Source organism: Strigops habroptila, chromosome 2 (assembly GCF_004027225.2).
Source record: "Strigops habroptila isolate Jane chromosome 2, bStrHab1.2.pri, whole genome shotgun sequence".
NCBI classification, from domain to species: domain Eukaryota; kingdom Metazoa; phylum Chordata; class Aves; order Psittaciformes; family Psittacidae; genus Strigops; species Strigops habroptila.
The window spans coordinates 62381048-62401872 of record NC_044278.2 but is presented as its reverse complement, the minus strand read 5'-3'; the positions used below and the strand labels follow the sequence as shown (position 1 = coordinate 62401872).

Below are 20825 nucleotides of genomic sequence, written 5' to 3'. Positions count from 1 at the left end.
AACTTCTAGTAGTGAAACAAAGACAGTTCTCCTGGGTGTAAGTGGATGTTACAGTCTTATCAGTCGTTTTTATTGTTATATACATACAGAAATTGTAAGTGGTACAATAAAAATTTGTAAGCTAGAGGACAGATTTCAAGTTCTTTTGCACCCACTGATTTGTCAGCTACAAAAATCCAACTTGGCTGCCTAGTAAAAAAACCAATGCATCGGGATACATATAATTTTAATATACTTTTATAATTTATACATCCTATACAAGAGAGTCTGAGAATTATATTACTTGTTAGTATCTCAAAGTATCAATTTATTTTTCTAGCTATGAAATTATTTCTCAATACCCAACATTCAGTATTATACATCAATTATTTATTATGGTTTGAAAAGTGACAGAAAATGTTTTGATCCTATATTGATCCTATATATATTTTATATGAATGTGCAGCTGCTCATTTTAGAGGAAACTTGTTTTGTACAAATACCTGCATGAAAGCAATAGCATACTGTAGCCGTGGAATATTAAACTATGTACATTGAGTTAAACCTCATCTCCTTCATGGACTGAGAGTGGTATCTTAATTTTTAGTTATATAGGTCATCTTTCAGTAGAAAATGTCTCTCTGCACTGCTGTTTGCATAAATTTATATGGCAATCATAGTGGGAAAATAAATATGGATGAATGTGATAATAGGTAAGTTTACTCTTTACACGTGTTTTTCAGAAGTGTCTCTGTTGCTGCTCAGTCTTCTATTTTAAATTTAAATTCCACTTTTCCTTCATATGGATCATGAACATTATCAAAGGTAATTCCAGCTCCAATGACTTTGCACACTATTCTATGTTCTACATTCCTCGTAATGTTGAGAAATTTCACAGCTACCAAAGGATTGCTGTAGCTGGGCTAGGAGGGGAAAAAACCAAAAAGGTACGTTAAATTTACCCTTACCAATTTAAAACTGAAGTCTTAAAATTAACCTTCTCTCCAGTTCTTGTAAGATTGAAGAAATGCTCCATATGTTTCACTTTATACAAAGGTAAAGAAGAAAAGTGATACTGAAATACAGGAGCACCCACCTGTGACTTTTTTCCATAGTAGGGGAAGTAGTGCAGGTTGAAGGTGCCATTCACAGGGTAGTAATCCACTTCCAGGAGGCGAGGCTCGTCACCCTGTTTGTAAAGTAAGGAACAAGCTTCTCTGGTTAGGAAGTTAGAAGCCAGCCCTGGGCACATGCTTTGCTGCTGCCAAAAGCTGCATAGTCTATAGTAAAACTGAAGTTCGGCAATCTGTTTAGCACTGGTCTTAGTGTTATTTTTCAAATAAAAGAGGAAATCTCCTTCTGTTATTATTGCAAAGGAAAAGAGTCAAGTGTTCTTTCATAGCAGTTGTGGATTCAGTGAATTGGGATCTACTGAAACAGGCAGAGATCCTGAAGAAGCTGTGCTGAGGCACGAACTTCACTACTGGGAGCCGAGAGAAAACCGCAAATGTTCTCTGCAGCACAGAAAAACAATTGTGATGTAAAATAAAGCAAAAGTTCGGTTTTGGTTTGGGTTGTTTGTTTGTTTGTTTGTTTGTTTTTTGTTCTTAGGATGTTCTTAGGCCAGGATGAGGCTTTAAAAAACCTGGTCTAGTGAGAAGTGTCCCTGCCCACGCAGAGGGCTTGGAACTAGATGATCTTTAAGGTCCCTTCCAACCCAAACCATTCTATGATGCCTGCTGGTGCAAGACATTGCACGGAACTGAGAATATTCCCAGTATTTAGCCAGAATGACCTGATGTCCAGAGCTGCAGGGTGATCTTTCTGGTCACTCTCAGAGCTGCAGTGATTGAAATTTTTGAGACTTGGACCCCATACACTTACCACATACGTGCAGTTCACCCTTGGTGCAGTGCCGTTGCCGGGGAGAAAGTTGATAATCTGAAATAGAAAACACACATTTGGTCATCTTGGGAATTGTTTTGAGATGAAAAATAAGCAAATTATTATTTGAGCTGCAAAGGATGGCCGATGTATTTCTGCATAAAGCATTGTCAATCAGATCATGTCATCTTATGTACGTGGGTGAAAAGCCATGTCATGGCTGGGTATTTGGGAAGCAGGGCTCTGCAGTGCCTGGGATGGGCATGGCAGATAAGCTCTAGCCTGGCCAGGGCAGGTGGTGCTGAGCCTCCTGGCAGGTCCAGCCCATTTACCCACATGTGCCACTTGCTCCTTCTGATGCCCAGGCAGCCGGGGGTCTCTTAAACCAGCTAATTGCATGACAACAGAGGAAAAGCTGAACCTCTTTGGTTTTCATCTTACGCCTTGTTAGAAAACTCTGGCTTTGACAGAAATCCTTGGGTCCATTTGATCCTGCAAAGATAGTGGGCTTGCATCCTATAGAAGCAAAGGTGGAAGGAAGTAAAGCTTCCCAGGCACTATCCTTTCACCTGCCAGGGCTGGTGTGCAGTCTTGCTGAAGGAAGCACAGGCTTTTCTTGGAAAAGCCTGCCAAAACTAGGAGCACAGCTCTCCTCTCATAGTCAGATCTTGCACAGATTCTTGAAAATGTTGAGAGTGAAAACCAAAACACAAGTGATTTTATCTGTCGGGAACTGGAGCAGAATTTGAGCTCTTCCCTTTCTACCAAAACTGAGCTAGAAGGCTCAGAATTTTACCTGAAAACGAAATAAAATGCTTATGCTTTTGGCTATGTCCTGAAAAAAAAAATAAAGGAAGCATAGAAGATTCCCTCTTCCCTCTCCAAAAAACCAATATTTGTGGTTTTCACTGAAGAAAATATCCACTGGGTTTGAATTCTGTTTTTATAGGTTCTGCTAAATATTTTCTTTGCTGCCTGGAGAAATAAGGTGTGCAAGTATCACCTCTCTGGAATCACTTCAGTTACTACCACATCTTAATGCCTCAGCTGAACGCACAGGATCGTGGTGTTGCAGAACAAAACTCTTTTAGGTGCTAGTTAGTTGGATGAGCGAGCTATGGAAATGCTAATAAAACTAAATGAAAGCCAAAGCTTTAGAAAGCCATTTCAGACATCACTTTGCCCTACGTTACTTCTCCAGGGGTAGTGAGCAAGTCTCACTATTTGTCTGGTAACTCTGGAGTTCTCTTTGGAAAAGCATATGAATTTCTCCTCCCAGAACAAAGTAGAGATTAAAACCCATGGCAGCAGATGGAACAGCAGCTCCCCAGCAGATTCTTGAGCTATGAGGGGTTTCTTGGTGAATTTTTTGCTCTTCAGCACCTTGAGCTTGTACTTACCCTGTTCATTTTTATAATAAAGCAGGGGTTTCCTTCTGGAAATCCAAAAGTCGGATCTGTGATGCCAGAGCAGTTTTGAAGCATATCTGAGGTAAATTTGCAGGATAGTTTTGTTTTATTCGGGCCATCAAAGGCATCCTGGAAGAAGTAGGTGTCACTGGTGCAGTTGATGTTCAGGTGCTGAGCAGCTGGTGTGTATGCTAGGTGTGTGAAGGGAGAAAGAAAAATTTCCCTCTGAAGTTTTTTCATGTGTAAGTTATACACCCCAATATCAGGCTGGAGGTTGTATCATGGGAATGTAGTACCCAGACAAAGCAAAAAACAAAAGAGATCGAATTGAGTTAAGACTGGCAATTTGTGTAGATGATAGCTCTGTATAACGTCAATTTCAAATATAATTTTTTTCAGTATGTGTATGAGATGATATATAGGCTCAAGAGGAACATAAATGTGTTAAGATATAAACAGGAAAACGGAGCATCTAACCTACTTTGACTATACTCCCTGATGACACTATGCAAAGGCTTCACAAGACTTATTATGGCACTTTGATATTTGTAGTCATGGACAGTATTAGATTAATTTAGACAGACTAGTTTTAAAGACCTTTTTTCCTTGCTCTTCCTTCAAACTTTTTATTGGCCTGTTTTATTAAGGCTATTTAGGATTAAACACAGTAAAAGCTCTGAAGCAGGGCTCTGCTTTTAATAGACATGTTTAAAGATGTTTCATTTATAGATTCATGAGGTGATTTGCTTGTCCCTTTTAGAAGATGCATCTTGCACTCAAAATCTGTGATTTCAGAAGGACAAATGTAAAATGGAGACACTGACTTAAGGTCCTCAGACCTAATACGGGAGATGTGACAGCGCATTTCTTCAATATTATGCAGGAAACCTCATTTTTACCTGTTAGAAAAGTCTGAAGAGTTGTCACTAAACCTTCCCAGGTTTTGTTGTCAGATACGTTGTAATAAATTTGTAGTCCTCTATCCCCATAAACATCAGGTCGTAACGTTACACCTTTATGGGAGAAAAAAGGGAAGGCAAAGCAAAGGAGAGGTGCCAGACACAGATCTGATTGCTTAAACTGACAACAGCTACTATGCTGCTTCAAGACTCATTGTTGTAAGTGTAGGAGATTCCCAGGCTTTGCTGGGGAGGATTTAACCCTGTATGGAAACCGTCTCAGCAGTGAGTTGTTCAACCAAAACCCTAAAGCCTCCATTGCTACTAAACCCTATTCTTTCCATGTATATATGCTATTATCAGAACAGCTTGCAAAATCATGTCAGCCATTGCACTGGATTTCCCCAGGACTTGTTAACAATCACAGTTGTAATAGTCACATCAGGTTAAAAGAAACAGATCGTATTGCAGCATGAGAAACAGCTTTTTCAAAGTCACACTGCATATTTTACAGGAATTATTTTGCCAGCAAACACCTAATTTACTGAATATTGGGAAACTTCAAAATACAACAGCAGTAGCTGTTAAACACCATTAGGGGGAGTGAAGTTTTAGCAGTGTGTGCTGATGCTCTCTCACTAATGATCTCCCCAGCCTCACTTCATGTCCCACAGATCTTTATTCATAATCCCATGTGTCTTTGTCTTCTTTTTACTTGCTTGTCTGCTGGCACAGCAATCCCACTGGGAAAGGATTTCTGCTCTCCCAGGGACTTTCCATGCTGCTGGCAAGCACGGAAATACCCACCCCAGGCGGCTCATCCCAGCACCATCCATCTTGCCAGGCAACCCAAAACCCTCTGGTTTTTACTACACATGGACTAAGCGACACAGCTGAGGTATCTCTTTGACCTGGGGGGCTGGAGCAGAAACCAGGGGTTCCCCAGGAGCTGACCCCTGTCCTTGGGGAGAGGGGATGCCCTGCAGCCTGGGAAGGGCTTCTCCGCTTGCAGATGACTGCTACAGGCAGGCACTGGTTGTCTCAATGGCATGATGAAATAAATATATACATTCATTTGTATCATACCACACCATATTAGTGTATTATATTTAATTAATATAGTTTATATTATATATAAATATAAAATATATAAAATAACAAATGGAATAAATGCGCCAATATTTTTTTTAAACCTAAAAGTGTTTTCAGGCGGAGGTTAAATTTTACAGGGAATGTTTGGGCAGTATCAACCTGATTCATTCCATGTTTGTCTCCCCTTGCATGCGGGCTCTGCCGACACCTCTCAGCCCTGCCACATGCAGCCACTGCAGGACCTTGGGGAGCTTTAATTTTCCCCCCTGAGCAGCAACAGCCTGGACCATGGCAGTACCTGGGGATTTCAGCTGGTCTTGGTAATCCGGTTCGTATGGATTCACTGTCCTCATCAAACAATAGATGGAGAGCGCGAACAGCCCTGACATCACCACATAGAAAGCCAGGTAGTACAGGCTGATCCACACTGTGGAAAGAAAAGAGGAAAAATCTCATTTTTCAAGCAAGGTGATGCAAAGGTCGCTCCGTGGCTGGGACCATCCCAGCAGCAGAAGCCATCTCCTATCTGTCCTCGGCCCCAGGGATGTTTTCCCTGTGAAGGGGCAGGTGTTTTGGATCGTCTTCTCTACACTCAAAAAAATAATCTCCTAGAAAATTTTGGTTGTAAATTTGTTCAGTTTCACAAGGATTTGCAGTACTTGGTGCTTAGCTGTGATTATTTAAAGCTTCAAGGATTGCATGGCTTCTTGAAGTAACTTCGTATAGTAAGACCATTTATCTACTTACTACACATGGACTAAGCGACACAGCTGAGGTATTTCTTTGACAAAAACAAGTTGCTTCTTGTGTTATTTGGGTGACAGATGTTAGCATGTCAGGTGTGTTGATTGTAGACCTGTATCACTTCACTGCCTTTTACAGCTGAAATCGCCTTCAGCAAAATGTGTCAGTTTTCCCTTTTATTCTGGTGTAAGATGCAGAATAATGTTGTGTTTCTGTCTGTGCGATGCAACTGTATACTGGGCTGCATCAAAGGAAGTGTGACCAGCAGGTCGAGGGAGGTAATCCTGCCCCTCTACTCTGCTCTTGTGAGACCTCACTTGGAGTACTGTGTACAGTTCTGGTGTCCTCAACATAAAAAGGACATGGAGCTGTTGGAGCAAGCCCAGAGGAGGCCATGAGGATGATAAGGGGGCTGGAGCACCTCCCGTATGAAGACAGGCTGAGAAAGTTGGGGCTGTTCAGCCTGGGGAAGAGAAGGCTGCGTGGAGACCTCATAGCAGCCTTCCAGTATCTGAAGGGGGCCTACAAGGATGCCAGAGAGGAACTCTTCATCAGGGACTGTAGCAACTGTACAAGGTGTAATGGGTTTAAAATTAAACAGGGGAAGTTCAGGTTAGATATAAGGAAGAAGTTCTTTACTGTGAAGGTGGTGAGGCAATGGAACAGGCTGCCCAAAGAAGTGTTCCATGCCTGGCAGCGTTCAAGGCCAGGTTGGAGAGAGCCTTGAGCAACATAGTCCAGTGTGAGGTGGCAGGGGGGTTGGAACTAGATGATCTTAAGGTCCTTTCCAACTCAAACCATTCTATGATTCTATGATTCTGTAATGTGTCTTACATGCAGCTGGTTGCCCTACAAGCAGCCAGTGGTTATTGGGAGGGTGGGTGTCAGAAACTGATTCCCTGTAATCATCAGCGCCTCATAGGATCTTTTTCTCTCCAAACTGGAAAGTCTCATTTTGGTTTAATTTTCTGTAAAATTCTGGCTTTAAGAGTGGCCAATCAGCTACACTCATGGGCTTCACAGCAGGAAAAAATCACCTGAAATTTGCAAGATCAGGCATCCTCCTTACAATGGTCAGGCTTACTCTTCCCAGAATGTAGATCAGAAAACACCTCTTTGTTGTAGACACAAGTTTGACTACAGGCAGGGAGACTCAGCTGAAACATGCACTAGCATGCAGTGATGAGAGATCAGATCTACTGAGCAGACAATAATTCTAAAAGAAATTTTGGAAAAGCAGAAAGTGTTTCAAGAGATTTGGACAAAGCCCACCAATTAAGCAAAATTCTCCATATACCAGAACCCCTTTTAGTCAACAATGTCAGAAGCACGTTGTAACCATCACCCTCAGCTATTAATAAGTTAACTGTTTATGTGTAAAGTTTTGTCCTTATGAAGTATTTGGTCCAAACCGAGTTTCAAGTCGTCTTATATTTGCAGGAACTTCTTGGATCAATGTTTTGATCTAGTTGATTCTGAATGTGGCTCAGAAACATATATGAGAACTGATGTCTTCAACAGTTCCAACATATCTACCCCCACATTACTAATTAGGATGACCCTCCACTCAAAGTTTTGAAGTATACCAGAAGGAAGAGAAGACTCTTGTGTGTGAAAACCTACCCCAGTTAATTAAGGTCCTTCCCATGAAGAGCTTTGTTTCTGGATTCCAGACAAAACGACGGAAATTTTCCATCCGTTCGCTGCAGGTCTTTTTTTCATTTAAAGTTGCCATTTTCCCACCGAATTTCCCCAAAGGTGTCCTCCTTGGAGACTAAGAAATTCAACCAATGCCCAAACAGTCATCCAAGAAAAACACTTTGGTTTTTATACCTTCTCTGCTGAAGGTCACCGAGATTACTTCCTATACCAATGAAAGCCCCTGGTCACCATTATCAACCCACAGCAGATACAATTCTTTATAAAGGGTGTTGATAATGCTGGGGTTGAGGCTGGCAAGGAAAAGTTAGTTCCTATCAAATGCCCTTCTCCTTTCTTTTGACTGCCATAGCAGATCAGCAGAGTTACGCATTTTGCCAAGTGCCTGCAGGGCTTGCGACAGACTTGGGGTGATAGCTGTTATCAGAGCAGATAAAGTGAAGGGGAACTTGTTTCTCTCTGAGTTTTCTTTTTTTTTTTTCCCAATTAACCTGCAAATAGTGGATATAATTGTGTCACTACCACCTGTAGCCACCTGTTGGGATATAGGGGATTGCAGCAAGAGTGGGTGGGGGAAAAGCACCATTTCCCAAATTGTTTGCCATGTTGCACAGCTGGGGAAATGCACATCAGTATTATCCTGTTTTCTGCAGGGAATGTTTTTAGATCTCTGACAATGCTAACTTGGCTTCGAAGTATGTATAATAAAAGTTTTGCCATACAGCTATATGATGAGGCAGAGCAGAGAACCTACAGGTGTTAAGTACCTTTTCTATCTATCTGCTTTAAACTAAAGGCTCCTGTGTGCTCAGAGTCAGACACCCAACACTGACCTCCACTGTGCACAGAGGAGCAGGACTGAAATTGTCCCCAGCAGCTTCACACAAATAGAAAAGCAAAGGGCTCATGGCAAATGGCAGAGCCAATGGGCTATCTAAATGCCCCTGCTGCAAGGGGAGTTTGGGTTTTAGAAAGCCCTTCTGGGCTCGCTGGTATCCTTGCTGCTCGTCAAAGTTGTTTGCTAATGCTCTTATTCTGTTATTGAATCCCATTAATATCAAACCCAAAATTGCCTGGTGAATTCAGCAGGGCCAGAGTTTTATCCCTTTTAACCAGATACGTTGGTGTGCCTGTCTTTCACTTACTTCACAGGATGCCTGCTGGGGGCAAAGTCTTTAAAATGGGCACATATATGAAGTTAGCTGAGAGACTTTGGATTATTTGGACATTGAAAGATCTGTAACTGAGCCTGTCAGCTGGAGAAATATGGCAGGGTTATTCTGTGAGCTAAATAATGCTGAGTTTCTGAACATAGAGATTTATTGTGCTGTTCTGCCTCAGATCAGGCAGCATGCTAGTTTATAGTTTAGTGTAATAGCCACCATTTGGGGTGATTTAACTGCTTTTCAGATGATGAAATAGGAGTCAGGTCAAGTAAAAGAAAAATAAGATTTACAGACATTTGACCAATTTCTATTTCCGATAGAAAGGAGGATGAACAGAAAGGTACTTTCAGTCACTGTACCATGAGCTGGCTAATATTCAGGACAAATGAGGATATTTTTTAAAGTTAAAATAAGACAGGGAGATTGGGCAGTGGCCTGAAAATTATGAAAATGAAACAGGTGCCCAGAGGTTAAAAGTATTGTGGAGGCTCCCACGTAGCAGTTCCAGAAATGGGAACCGAGGCGTGAAGAGTTTAGGGGGGGGAAAAGCAAGGAGGAATGTAGCAGCTTTTCAACAGGATTTAACTTTTTCTGTGTTAAGAAGGAGCCCTTTGGGTGAATCCCATGGAGGAGAGCAACTGGATTTGGTGAGATGTGGAGTCAGAAGCTTTCTGAAGATAGCAAACTTCCTCCTTGCAGAAAGGTGATACTTTAACAGTACACAGACTTCAGTGGGCAAATAAATGTAAAAAAATTAATTATTAATAATTACATTACATCCCAAATTATGTTCAAAAAGAAAATGTTACTTCTGTTTTCACAGGGTGAAAATAATGTAGATATCAACAGGGTGCAAGTATCTGTACAGGAGGCAAAGTAGAGCCTCTTGAAACTTAGTGGTTTGTACTCTAATGAAACTGAGGTCAAGGATTTTCATGTGTTCTTCTCTCCTATATTATACCTGTCTGTTCCCATCTATCATTGGCTGGGGAATCTAAACCTCTGCTGAGTTCAGCAACACACCCCCAGCTGTGGCTACATAGTGTGAAGGAAACTGCAAAACCAGGAGGTCAGAGTCACATGCGGGATGGTAAGAAAGGCAAGAGGCAGCCCAGGAGGACCATGTGGGCAATGGAAGAGGACAAACATCGAATGCTTTCAATAGCAACTGGGTCGAAGAAGTTTCTCAGAATTTTTGTATTCCAGAAGAGGCAGGAAAATTGTGATTGAAGGAAAGGTCAGATTTCAAATGGAGGGGGAGTGCCTGGCTGCTTTTAATGCTGCCTGTAACCTGTACATAATTTGCTAGCCTAGATTCAACAGTGTCAGCTCTATTAGACAAGAGTAAGGAGGCCAGATGATTTAAGTGGATGATTTAAATTATCTTTCCTTATTTCTGAACTGGGGTTAGTAAAGTTCAGTGAAAACTGAAATTGAAAAACATCACTTTAACAGCAATATCTACGATAAAAGGTAAGAATAAAGCAGAAAAACATTACAGCGGAAAATCTGTCCTGATCAGAAGCTACAAAAATACAAATTAGATAAATGCATTAACCACATTAATACAACAGTGTAAATAGAATTAGTATAATTATGTCTTTATTGTATAATAAGCTATGTACATAGCACAAATTAAATACATAAATATATTAAACCAAATAAATTACAAAAAAACATTTACATAAAAAACAGAAGTAAGAAAAACAAAGTCATATAACAGTGGTCAATTATGTTAAGATGGTTTCTGTCTTAGATTTCTCCTGCAGTATTGGAAATTGTTAATGAAAATGTCAGATATTTCACAGTGAAAATTAAAGATGTCAGTATTTGGAGAGAGAGTGATACAACAGTAGATATAAGCTGATAGACTTGCATTTTATTGATGAAATCACCAGGACTTTTGAGCCAGCAATCGAACTTAAAAACAAGACTTGCTTGTGGAAGTAGTGCTCTCTGTGCCACCAGCCAACTGCTTGTGGCAGTCACCTGGTGCTTGTGAACAGGCACTTCCTATTTAACGCCTATTAACCAATTTATAAGGTTGGATAACTGCAGAAACAATTTTTGCTAAAAACTGAATTTCACTTGCATGATTTTGGCAACTTGGCTTTGAAATTGAAAAATATACATTTTTCAGGTTTATGTTTATTAAATAGCTTGTCTTAAAAAAAAAAAAAGAAAAAAAGAAGCCAAATCAAAAAACCAAACAAAAAAACCCAGAAAACAACAGTGTATGTAATTCATAAAATAAAGGTAGAATCAGACAACAGGACTCCAGGACTGCAACCACTGCTAAAGAAAAGTGTCAACCAGGCTGATCACTCGTGTGGCTCAGCCCCATCCCTGAGCACGCAACAGGTCCCCTCTGTTTCATGTCAAAAAAACTCTCCTGATGGTCTGCCTGCTGCACAGCCCTGCCCTCCTCCGAGACTTAGACCTGAAAAAGCATGCAAAAATATTGCTTATGTCTACAGTGAGACCGAAGAGACACCATGAGAGGCCTGGAGGAGGCTCAAGGCTGTGAGCTGCATGCTGTGGGTGTGGGCAGCCTGGTCCGGAGCCAGGCACAGCCGTGTTGCCTTCATGGGCTCGTCCCCTGTCCCTCTTCTGCTTCACAGCAGCACAGACCATGTGAAAAGAAGGAAGAGCTGCATCTTCCTATGTGCCTGAGTACTGAGTGTAGAACTTGGGGATTTTACACCATCCTGCAAACAGACTCAGAACTTGGTATTTCCCCTGAAAGGCTGGAGTAAAGTTTGGGACAAAAGGAGCAGAGATTTCTAATGACAGACTTTCCTCTGGGTTTTTTCTGAACATAGAGTGAAATCTGGCTCCACATTGCTGACCAAAGGCCTTGATACCTTTATTTACCCACTGAATTGCATAGGAGGCCAGGGGAACCTCCTCCTTCTCGTCTCCTGCCACATGAGGTAGATGAAATACTAGAGATGGAAAGCTGTGAGCAGAGGACACTGACACCTGTGTGTGTGCAAATGTGTGGGGTAAGGAGGGGTGGAAAACCTGCTGGAAGAGTGGGAAGGGGAAATGTTGGTGCAGAGAGCTGAAATCAGAGATCCATGACATTCTGGCTGCATAGAATGGCTGAGCCACGGGCACGACCCATGTGCAGCTGTGACAAATACGTAATCCTTGTGTAAAGTCTGTGAATGAAAATGAGCACTGTCTGTCTGAGGAGGTTTATCAAGGTAGGGTGGAGTGATGGCTATTCTACGGGATCTGCTGAAGGGCTCCTGACCACTGCAGTGATTTGTCACTTGCTACTGACCAGCGGACAACTCTTCACAGCCCTGCTGGAGGATTACGGGTCTAAGCACCCTCTTGCTATATAGTCCATCAGGACTGAACCAGTGCCTGCTTCCCTCATCTGACCATGCAGGGCTGCCCCTCAGCACTCAGTACTGTCCCAATGCCCTGGCTTTGTGACAGCCAGTCCTGGTCCCTCTGCTGTGCCAACCCCTCGACCCCGAGCCTTTTGTCATGTTTAATGTACCCAGAGCTGCTTGAAGAGGGACTGATGTTTGCTTTGCTTGGCTGGTACTTAGTGCCTGCATCGCTGACCTTGGGCTGGCCACCGAAGGGAAGGACAGCTGAGGGAGAAGGTTGCACAGGAGCATGGGTTGAGACCATGGCCCCGCTTTCTCTCCCAGGGTGGGCAACCATGCTAGCACCAGTGCTATGGTTTGCTCAGGGCACACTCTTTTGCTTACTCTAGGCATGGTGTCTTGCAGGGCTAGGTAGGCTCCATGTTATTTTCTCTCTGACCTAAGTGCCAGCAGGGCAAAACCTGGGCCTAGGGAAATCCAGATACTCCAAAACAGTCATGGAGAATGTGTTCAGGAGGGCTGTGTCGCTGTGACCACAGGGAGCTGGATTTGTATGTGCAAAGAGGGAGATGAAGCCCCTTCCTCTCCCATTTGTTTGCACAATTAGCAAGCTTGGGTAATGAGCTTGAAGGCCACTTCTGTAGCACCACACTTTAAAGTTTAGATCCAGGATGAGGTGTTATCTCCAGAGATGTTGCCCTGAGCAGAGCTGTGTGCTGGCACGCCGTGGCAGGCTAGGCTTGCTTTACACAAAGCTCCTTACACTCCGTACTTGGTTGAGCTGCTTTAGGTTTGCTCAGCACTGAATGTGTCAATGTTAATAAAACATTAACTTTGTTCACTCGTGATAAGAGCACTGATTCCTTGTTCACGGACAAAAGGGATACTCATCAAGTAAAGCCAAGAATTTATTATTAGCATAACTGAAAACTTCAGATTCTATTCATTATTGCTCTAATCCAGCTTTCAGAGGAAACACACAAAGTGACATCTGTGTGGTGGCTTCTTTGGCCTCACTGAAGGAGGCACCTGGGGGCATTTTTATGTTTGCAAACATGCTTTTGCACCTTGATCTTTCTTCATTAGTCTGCAGCTTTCCGTTGCATCTGAATTTGCTACGCATGGCGTGTACTGTCCATGTTGTCACGAGTTATGTCTGTTAGGCCTGGTTCTCCACTCTCATCCTGAGCCCTGAAGCAGCCCCTTCTGCCCAGCTCCAGGCTGCATGTCCTCACCTGCCCTTCTGTGAGCTGTTTACAGCCAGGGAGTCTCTACATATGAAACTACAGGGCTATATCATATGAAGATAAACAAGGAAAGCAAACATGCCAAGGACACCTAGTCCACTGGAAAAGCTGCTGCTACAAACAAACCAAGTAAACCAGAGCTACTGGCAGGTCAAGAGAGATCCTCATTCAACAGGCCTGATGGGCCTTGCTCCTGAGACTTGTTGGCAAGCCCATGGCTGGCCAACGGTGATGGCAGCCCTGTACCAGGGGCATCCTGTCACCCCTGGGCAAGCCAGACACCCCTTGGGGACCACGGCGCCTGGCTTGGGGGTGCGTTGTGGGTGGTGGAGACAGCCAGTGGCATTCCTCACTAGAGAGAAATCCCATCTTATTGAAATTATGGTGGGCTCAGCCTTCAGATCTGTCCAGGTGTACCAGGCTGGGCTTCTCTGCATCTCTGGCCCTACCATAGCTATAGTGGCACTGGCACTTTGCGAGGTATTGCTTCCCCTCACCCTTCTCTCCCTCCTTTATGCCTCTCTGCTTCAAAGACTGTTGAGATATTGCTTAGCCAAGCTATTAATAATTTAATAACTCTTCAATCTTACTTCCTAAGCCAGTTCTCCTACACTCTGTAACTGCCACTTTCCGTTGAACTTCTCCCAGCTTGTCAGTGTCTTCAGGGTAATAAGGTGTCCAAAATTGAATGCATTTGAAGAAGTGGCCTCACCAACCACAAACCCACTAAAATCAATGGCAATGTGCCCATTGGCTTAAATTTACTTTGGGATCTGTCCAAAGAGAAGAACACTGCTTTTCAGCTTGTTAACATGATGCCTCAGCATGAGCCATTCAAAATGACTTAGGGCTTTTTTATTTCTTTCACACAGCCCTATCAAATTGCAGGTTCATGTGTAGCTGCTATTCAGCAAATTCTCCAAACTGCTTTGAGTGCTGCTTCTTTACACAGTCCTTCCTCCCATCAAATTTTAGGTATTCGTATATTTGCCCTCTAGCTTTGTATCTTGTACTTTGCCACACTGAAATCCATGTTATTTTCTGCCCAGACCTCCTTGTGCTCTTGCTCTATTTCGATTGTGAAAGTCTGCTGCAAACAGGCTGACCATTTCTTTTGCATCAGTACCAGATGCACACTGGTTCTCAGATGGGTTTATGAAGCTTCCGAGTGTGCTGTTTTGGACGTTAACTCTGCATCAGACTGGCCAAGAAAAGGTCAGCTTCAACTAGGCGAGAAATCAATACTGAGTAGAAAGCGGCATCTCAAGCTGTGGTGTTACAATACCATTGGGAAAACATGCTTTTACAGATGCCCCTCATACTCATTGAAAATTTCCTTCAAGTATGCATGGTTGATTCCTCCTCTGTTATCAATCTGAGTAATACCATATTTGCCAAAAGCTAAATCCCCATAGGCCTTATTTCCACTACTGGTGCTAATGAAATGAAATATATACATATATATATATAAAAATATATATATTATATATATCTCTATGATTTTTTTCCAGGCTGATACAAGGAAATGAGGCCAGCAAGAAGTGTACAATTATCTTCCAGTATAACCACAGTGGCTGTTCAGTGGTTAATGAGCTCACTTTAGCATGCAGACAGCCTTTGACACTCCCTGTCCCTCTGGAGCTGCTCAGCTGTCCTCCTGGCCTTGTTGTAACAACAGACCGAAGCTCTTTCAATTGACGTGGTTCCTGTTGCTGCATAAAGAGATACTCGTTTGTGTTGAATAAAGTATTTCGAGCTATCAAAAAGCATGATGCAATGGTGCTACGATATTGTCCTGGATTCAGCTGTAGCAGTCATTTTTCCCCTTTTTAGTAGCTGGTGCAGTGCTCTGTTTTCAACTTGAGCCTGAGAACAATGCTGATAGCACACTGATGTTTTAGTTGTTGCTAAGTAATGCTTGCTCCAATCAAGGACTTTTCAGTCTCATGCTCTGCCAGTGAGGAGAGGCACAAGAAGCTGGAAGGAAGCAGAGACAGGACACCTGACCCAAACTAGCCAAAGGGGTGTTCCATACCACAGCACGTCATGCCCAGCATATAAGCTGGGGAGAGTTACCTGGAAGGGACCAATTGCTGCTGGGGTCGGGCTGAGTATCGGTCAGCGGGTGGTGAAAAACTGTATTGTGCATCACTTGTGTTTATTGTTTTCTTTTCCGCTTTTAGTTTCATATTCTTTCCCCTTGTTATTTCCCTTATCATTACTATTATTGGTGGTAGTAGTAGTGGTTTTGTATTATACCTTAGTTACTGGACTGTTCTTATCTCAACCCGTGGGATTTACATTCTTTCAGTTCTCCTCCCCATCCCTCTGGGAACAGGGGGGAAGAAGAAAGAGGGTGAGCAAGTGGCTGCGTGGTTCTGAGTTACCGGCTGGGCTTAAACCATGACAGTGATAAGTGACCCTAAACTGAAGCCAGGTTGTTTCTCAAAGAGTCAGTTCTCACAGCCTCTTGCTGCAGTATGGGTGATGATGGGGCTGTGATGCTTCTGTCCTGCACCCATACATGCAACAGCAGCAGCAGGGTGCTGGCACAGGCAGCCACCACAGCATCCTTCCAGGGCTGCCCAAGAGCATGCAGTGCGGGGGACAACACCCCCAGGGTCCTCTGTGGTGTGCATGTTTCTATGGCTCTAGAAACTGCTACACATCTCCCTTTGCACAGGTTCTGAACCATGCATGCTGAGAAACATTTTAAAATGGTGCCTTAGTGATGAAGGATATTGCAAAAATAATGCATTCAATCTTTATCCAGAGGCAGAAATACTTCATAGAATGGTTTGGGTTGGAAAGGACCTTAAAGATCATTTAGTTCCAACCCCCTGCCTTGAGAGGGACACCTTCCACCAGACCAAGTTGCTCAAAGCCCCATCCAATCTGGCCTTGAATGCTGCCACGGATGGGGTAGCCACAGCTTCTCTGGGCAGCCTGTTCCAGTGCCTCACCATTTTCATGGTAAAGAATTTCTTCCTAATATCTAATCTAAATCTACCCTCTTTCAGTTTAAAGCCATTCCCTCTTGTCCTATTACATACCTTGTAAAAAGTCCCTCTCCAGATTTCTAGTGGGCCCCCTTTAGGTACTGGAAGGCTTCCTGATAGTGTTTCTGTAAGTGCTAAGAAGGGATCCTCAAGAAAAAAGAAGGTAAGAGAAACCTGAGGACAAGGGCTCAGTACATGTAGGTTTTATTATCAAATGGTCTCTGTGTGCCTACTTGTGGAGCTATTAAACCACGGGCCTAAGCTACACTGTCTTCTGATACAATCTTATATTTAGCGACCTGGCATTAAAAACGTACATGGCTACAGATGAAACAGTTTCACTTCTAGCTATTTGGCTACAAGACTTAGAAAATTGTGTCTTCAGAGGGACAAGTTCAACAGTTTTAATGGAGATATCATCAATACAAATGCTGGCTGAATCGACATTTCAGGGGAAGGCCAGACTGAGAAAAATTATTTTGAACCTGACAGTTTCACTAAAATGGGTTAGGAGCATTTATGGCACTTTTATGTTTAGCTGTCATACTGCTGAGATGCGAACAATTCAGAATATGGCTATGAATCAAAATTAAAGTATCAGTGTATCTTTATATTGATCCGACTGCCTGGGATCAGCATCCATAATGGATAATGAAGCCTGTGATCCGAAGGCACCATTATGAAGCCCCAGTTTTTAGAATTAACTACTGCTATAAGCAGAAGTTGTGGAGATACTTGTGAATACAGGCCTGGCACTCCAGATACATCCCAGTTACTGTAAAGAACTTGTTCTGTTCCTAAGCTATAAGATTGGCACGAAGACGTATTTGTTGCATTTATCAATTGCCTCGTACCTGTAGCTAGATTTATTCCTTCCTGGAAATAGGTATTAAGATTGGCAGACTTCATAGCAAAGATCATCGAGTACCTTGCAAGACAGTGAGCCTGCTTCTTATCCAAATTTACAGCACCACTCGAAAGCCAAACATGTAAACCTGAACCATCAGCTGAAGAGAGAGGAAACAACAGATCTTATTTAGCCATCAATTTACCCCAACGACTTGAAAGATGCTGTTTGAACTATGTGCTTACAGACGTGGACTCTCACCATGTCAGCTGTCTGCTTTTGGCCCCACTGTGAAGTCTCCCACTGCCTTCATAAACCTGTGGAGCACGATTTGACTTCTTTGATTAATGAAGCATCTTTAGTCCTGGTGCTCTGCATACTCTTAACGAGTAACAGCACCGTTTCATACACAGCAACAGAGAGCTATTTACCCTGGGCTCTAAAGCATTCTCGAAAGGAGGGCCAGCACCCCTGTGGCATGCTTGCAGAGGGGAACATGGAGATGGGGGTCATTCATGAGACTTGCCAAAATATGTTTTGGACATGACCATGTTTGATAATTCTAGACTAGCTTTTTCCAGCCTTGAAACACAACCTGTCCAGAAATAGATTATATCTAGTATTTTTATTTTCCTCCCTGGCCAGATTCTAGCTGGGCATGAAAATGAATCATGGATTTATCTTTCAAGTTTAGAATTATAATTTCAGGGCTTTCAATGAAATTGTAGAGGCTGATTTATTTGCTCAGTGAGTGAGTCTGAGCAGATAGTCATTACATTTTTTTCAGGTTATTCTGTTTACATGGATATTTGTACTTCGTATTCCAGGACAAAGCCAGGATGAAAAAAATACCTTGCAGATACAAAACTATGATGAAGACCTAGACTGCACTGTGGCAATGAATCAGATGTTAAAGATGGGGTGATAACCTCTCACAGTCTGTACTGAATACTATTTCTGTATGAAGAAAAGTGAGTAGGAATGTCTTCTGAAAAACTGATTCCAGCAGTGTTGTTGGTTGGTTGTTCAGAGGTGGCATAATGGCACAGGGTCTTTGGTCTGATTGCCCCAAATCACTGGATATCTACAGATGGTGCCCAGTTTTATTGGCTTTTTCCCACTTGTGTTTAACAACTCATGTTTTTCCTCCTGCCCTTTAAACTCCATGTTGCAATCCACCACTGTGGAATTGTTACAAGCGAAATCTGACTTCTCTCTCGAAATGTGGCTCAGTAACAATAGATCATTTGGAAGGTGTCTCAGTAATAGTGCTCAGCTAAAAACAGAGTGATGCACAGCATCACAGTGTTGCACAGCAGTGATGCACAGCAGAAAGAGGGGTAAACAGGAGCAATAAGAGAGGACATAATGACTAATAACTATGGCAACAAGATACTTTCCAATTAGAAAGACAGGGACTTAAGTGAAGAGTTTCTTTCAGCTTAGAAAGACAAAGGCTTGTCTTAAGGGTAACCATATATACACAGAAATCAAATAAAAAAGGTATCTCTACTTCAGTTGCTAAAGTGCAGGAACATCTTAAAAAGGACATGAGGCAATGCTTTTTATAAACCTACTGTAAGACAGCAGAGAGGATTACAAAAATTCTCCAAGGGTTCCGTGGCAGACTGTTGGAGAAGAAAGACTGGGGGGTGGCTCATGGGGAAGCCAAACTGGTGAGAGGTTAGTAGTCCTTTCTCCTCTCAGTTACCTGTGCTATGTCCTTGGTTCTTCTTGCTCACACAGTGGACAAACAGACCTCCAAAAGGTCTAGCACAGACGCTGCTGTTATTTCGTCATGCTTTTTTTTGTATCCTGCTCTTGCTCTCAGCTGCAAATATGTTCCCCAGTGCTTCAGTGAAACTTAATGTGCTTACATACGTTAGGCATGTAGGTGTTTGTGCCTTGCTGCGAGTGGATAAAACATGGATGGCTAGGGGATGTGTTCATGTTGCCTGCATACTGTCATGGGGTCAGAGTGCCTATGTGACCAGTAGGACTCCCCGCAGAGCCAGTGGAGAAACAACCCCAATTTGGCTGAGTACAAATTACTCATTTGAGCTTATTTTTGAATTCCCGAGGCTGGATGGAGGCCATCTGAGATGAATCCTGGCCATGTCACTCTGATCGCCCAGGGTTTGCTGGGGTAATGACACCATGATGAACACCAATGTTGTTGTGTGTTATTGTGGGCAGGCATGTGAGGGGGGAGCAGTAGCTTTATTCTTAGGTTTCCTTGGTCAAAATCAGAAGTTTTCAAGTTCTCAAGATGGGAAGCAAGCCCAAACTCAACCCAACTCAGATCAAGGTGGGATCCTTTTGTCTCCCTGTTTGACAGAGCATGAAAAGAGCAGTGCAGAGACTAGAGGAGGGAAGCAGTACGCTGCAGCTGGACTCTAGAGCGGCCAGGTCCCTGAGGCACACAGCAGTGCCTACTTTTAACTAAACAAAAGTGATCTGCAGAATTCAGATCTGGGATGCGGACATATACCTTCAAGCTAAATCTAGACTTAGTTGAAAATCCCTTAATGCTCATGCCCATTCTTAGTGAAGCCCCATCATGACTTTGGTCTGAACTGTTGCTGTACTGCTGAACTCCCAAGATTTGTAGATCTACAAGAAATACCATTTCCCGCTGCCAGGACTCTGTATTGCAGTTACATATATGGGTCCCTCTACTTCAGCATTTACCACCTTGCAATACCTCTGTGAGGATGAGGGGGAGGGCTGTTATCACCATTTTCGGGTTGGAAATGGAGGCAAAGACAGGCTCAGCAATGTGCCCAACGTCACACAGTGACACACAGGTATCGGTGGCAGAGAAGGAACTCACAAGTCCCTGTATAAGCCCTGCATTAGCGGCTGTTCCAGTTGGTCATATGGACAGTCATGACCTCAGTTATATGTGGAGCATGAAAATGTGCTAAAATCCAAGCTCAGTCTCCCTTCTTCAGCTGCAACACCAATAGCATCCTTCAGTGCACAAGGGAACAGAGGGGGCTGTTCCTTCCTGGGGCCTCAGGACAGCAGCACGCTCTTAGGTGGGGATGTAAGGGGCAGAAGGGCTCACTGATGATTGCTTTCTGCCTGCTTTGCAACTGTGCCCCTGTAAACAGCTTCTTTTTCTTGACTCAATAAAGTCACTTTAAGTGCCAATACTGCAAAATGCCTTTCATGATAAACGAACTACTAGTGGGTGGCTCTGGGGATGGGTAGCAGGATACAGAAACTTTCAGCAAGAGCTCACAAGACCTGAGCTGAGGCCAAGGTGCTCTCAGGGGCACTTAACACTTTGTGGCCTGTGTGGATGCCTGCTGGGCTCCAAAGCTGGGTGTGGGGTGCAGCTGGGTGGATACAAAAGATATCAGCTGCTCCTGGAAAGGACGTCTGGGGCCAGACACAGGCTGTACTGAGCTGGGGTCTGAAGTTCACAGGATCATAAAATGTCTTGGGTTGGAAGGGACCTTAAAGCTCATCTAGTTCCAACCCACCTGCCATGGGCAGGGACACCTTCCACCAGACGAGCTTGCTCAAAGCCCCGTGTAACCTGGCC

At 43.2% G+C, this 20825-nt stretch overlaps 1 protein-coding gene across 1 annotated transcript; it reads right to left on the bottom strand.

The window, feature by feature from the left end:
* Positions 1 to 740: 740 nt before the first annotated feature.
* Positions 741 to 7742, bottom strand: ATP4B (ATPase H+/K+ transporting subunit beta). Its single transcript, XM_030474023.1, has 7 exons — positions 7631 to 7742; positions 5562 to 5690; positions 4172 to 4285; positions 3264 to 3463; positions 1867 to 1920; positions 1076 to 1168; positions 741 to 902 (listed from the first exon to the last, which is right to left on the bottom strand). The coding sequence occupies exons 1-7, from the start codon at positions 7740 to 7742 to the stop codon at positions 741 to 743; spliced, it is 864 nt and encodes a 287-aa protein (XP_030329883.1).
* Positions 7743 to 20825: the final 13083 nt, after the last annotated feature.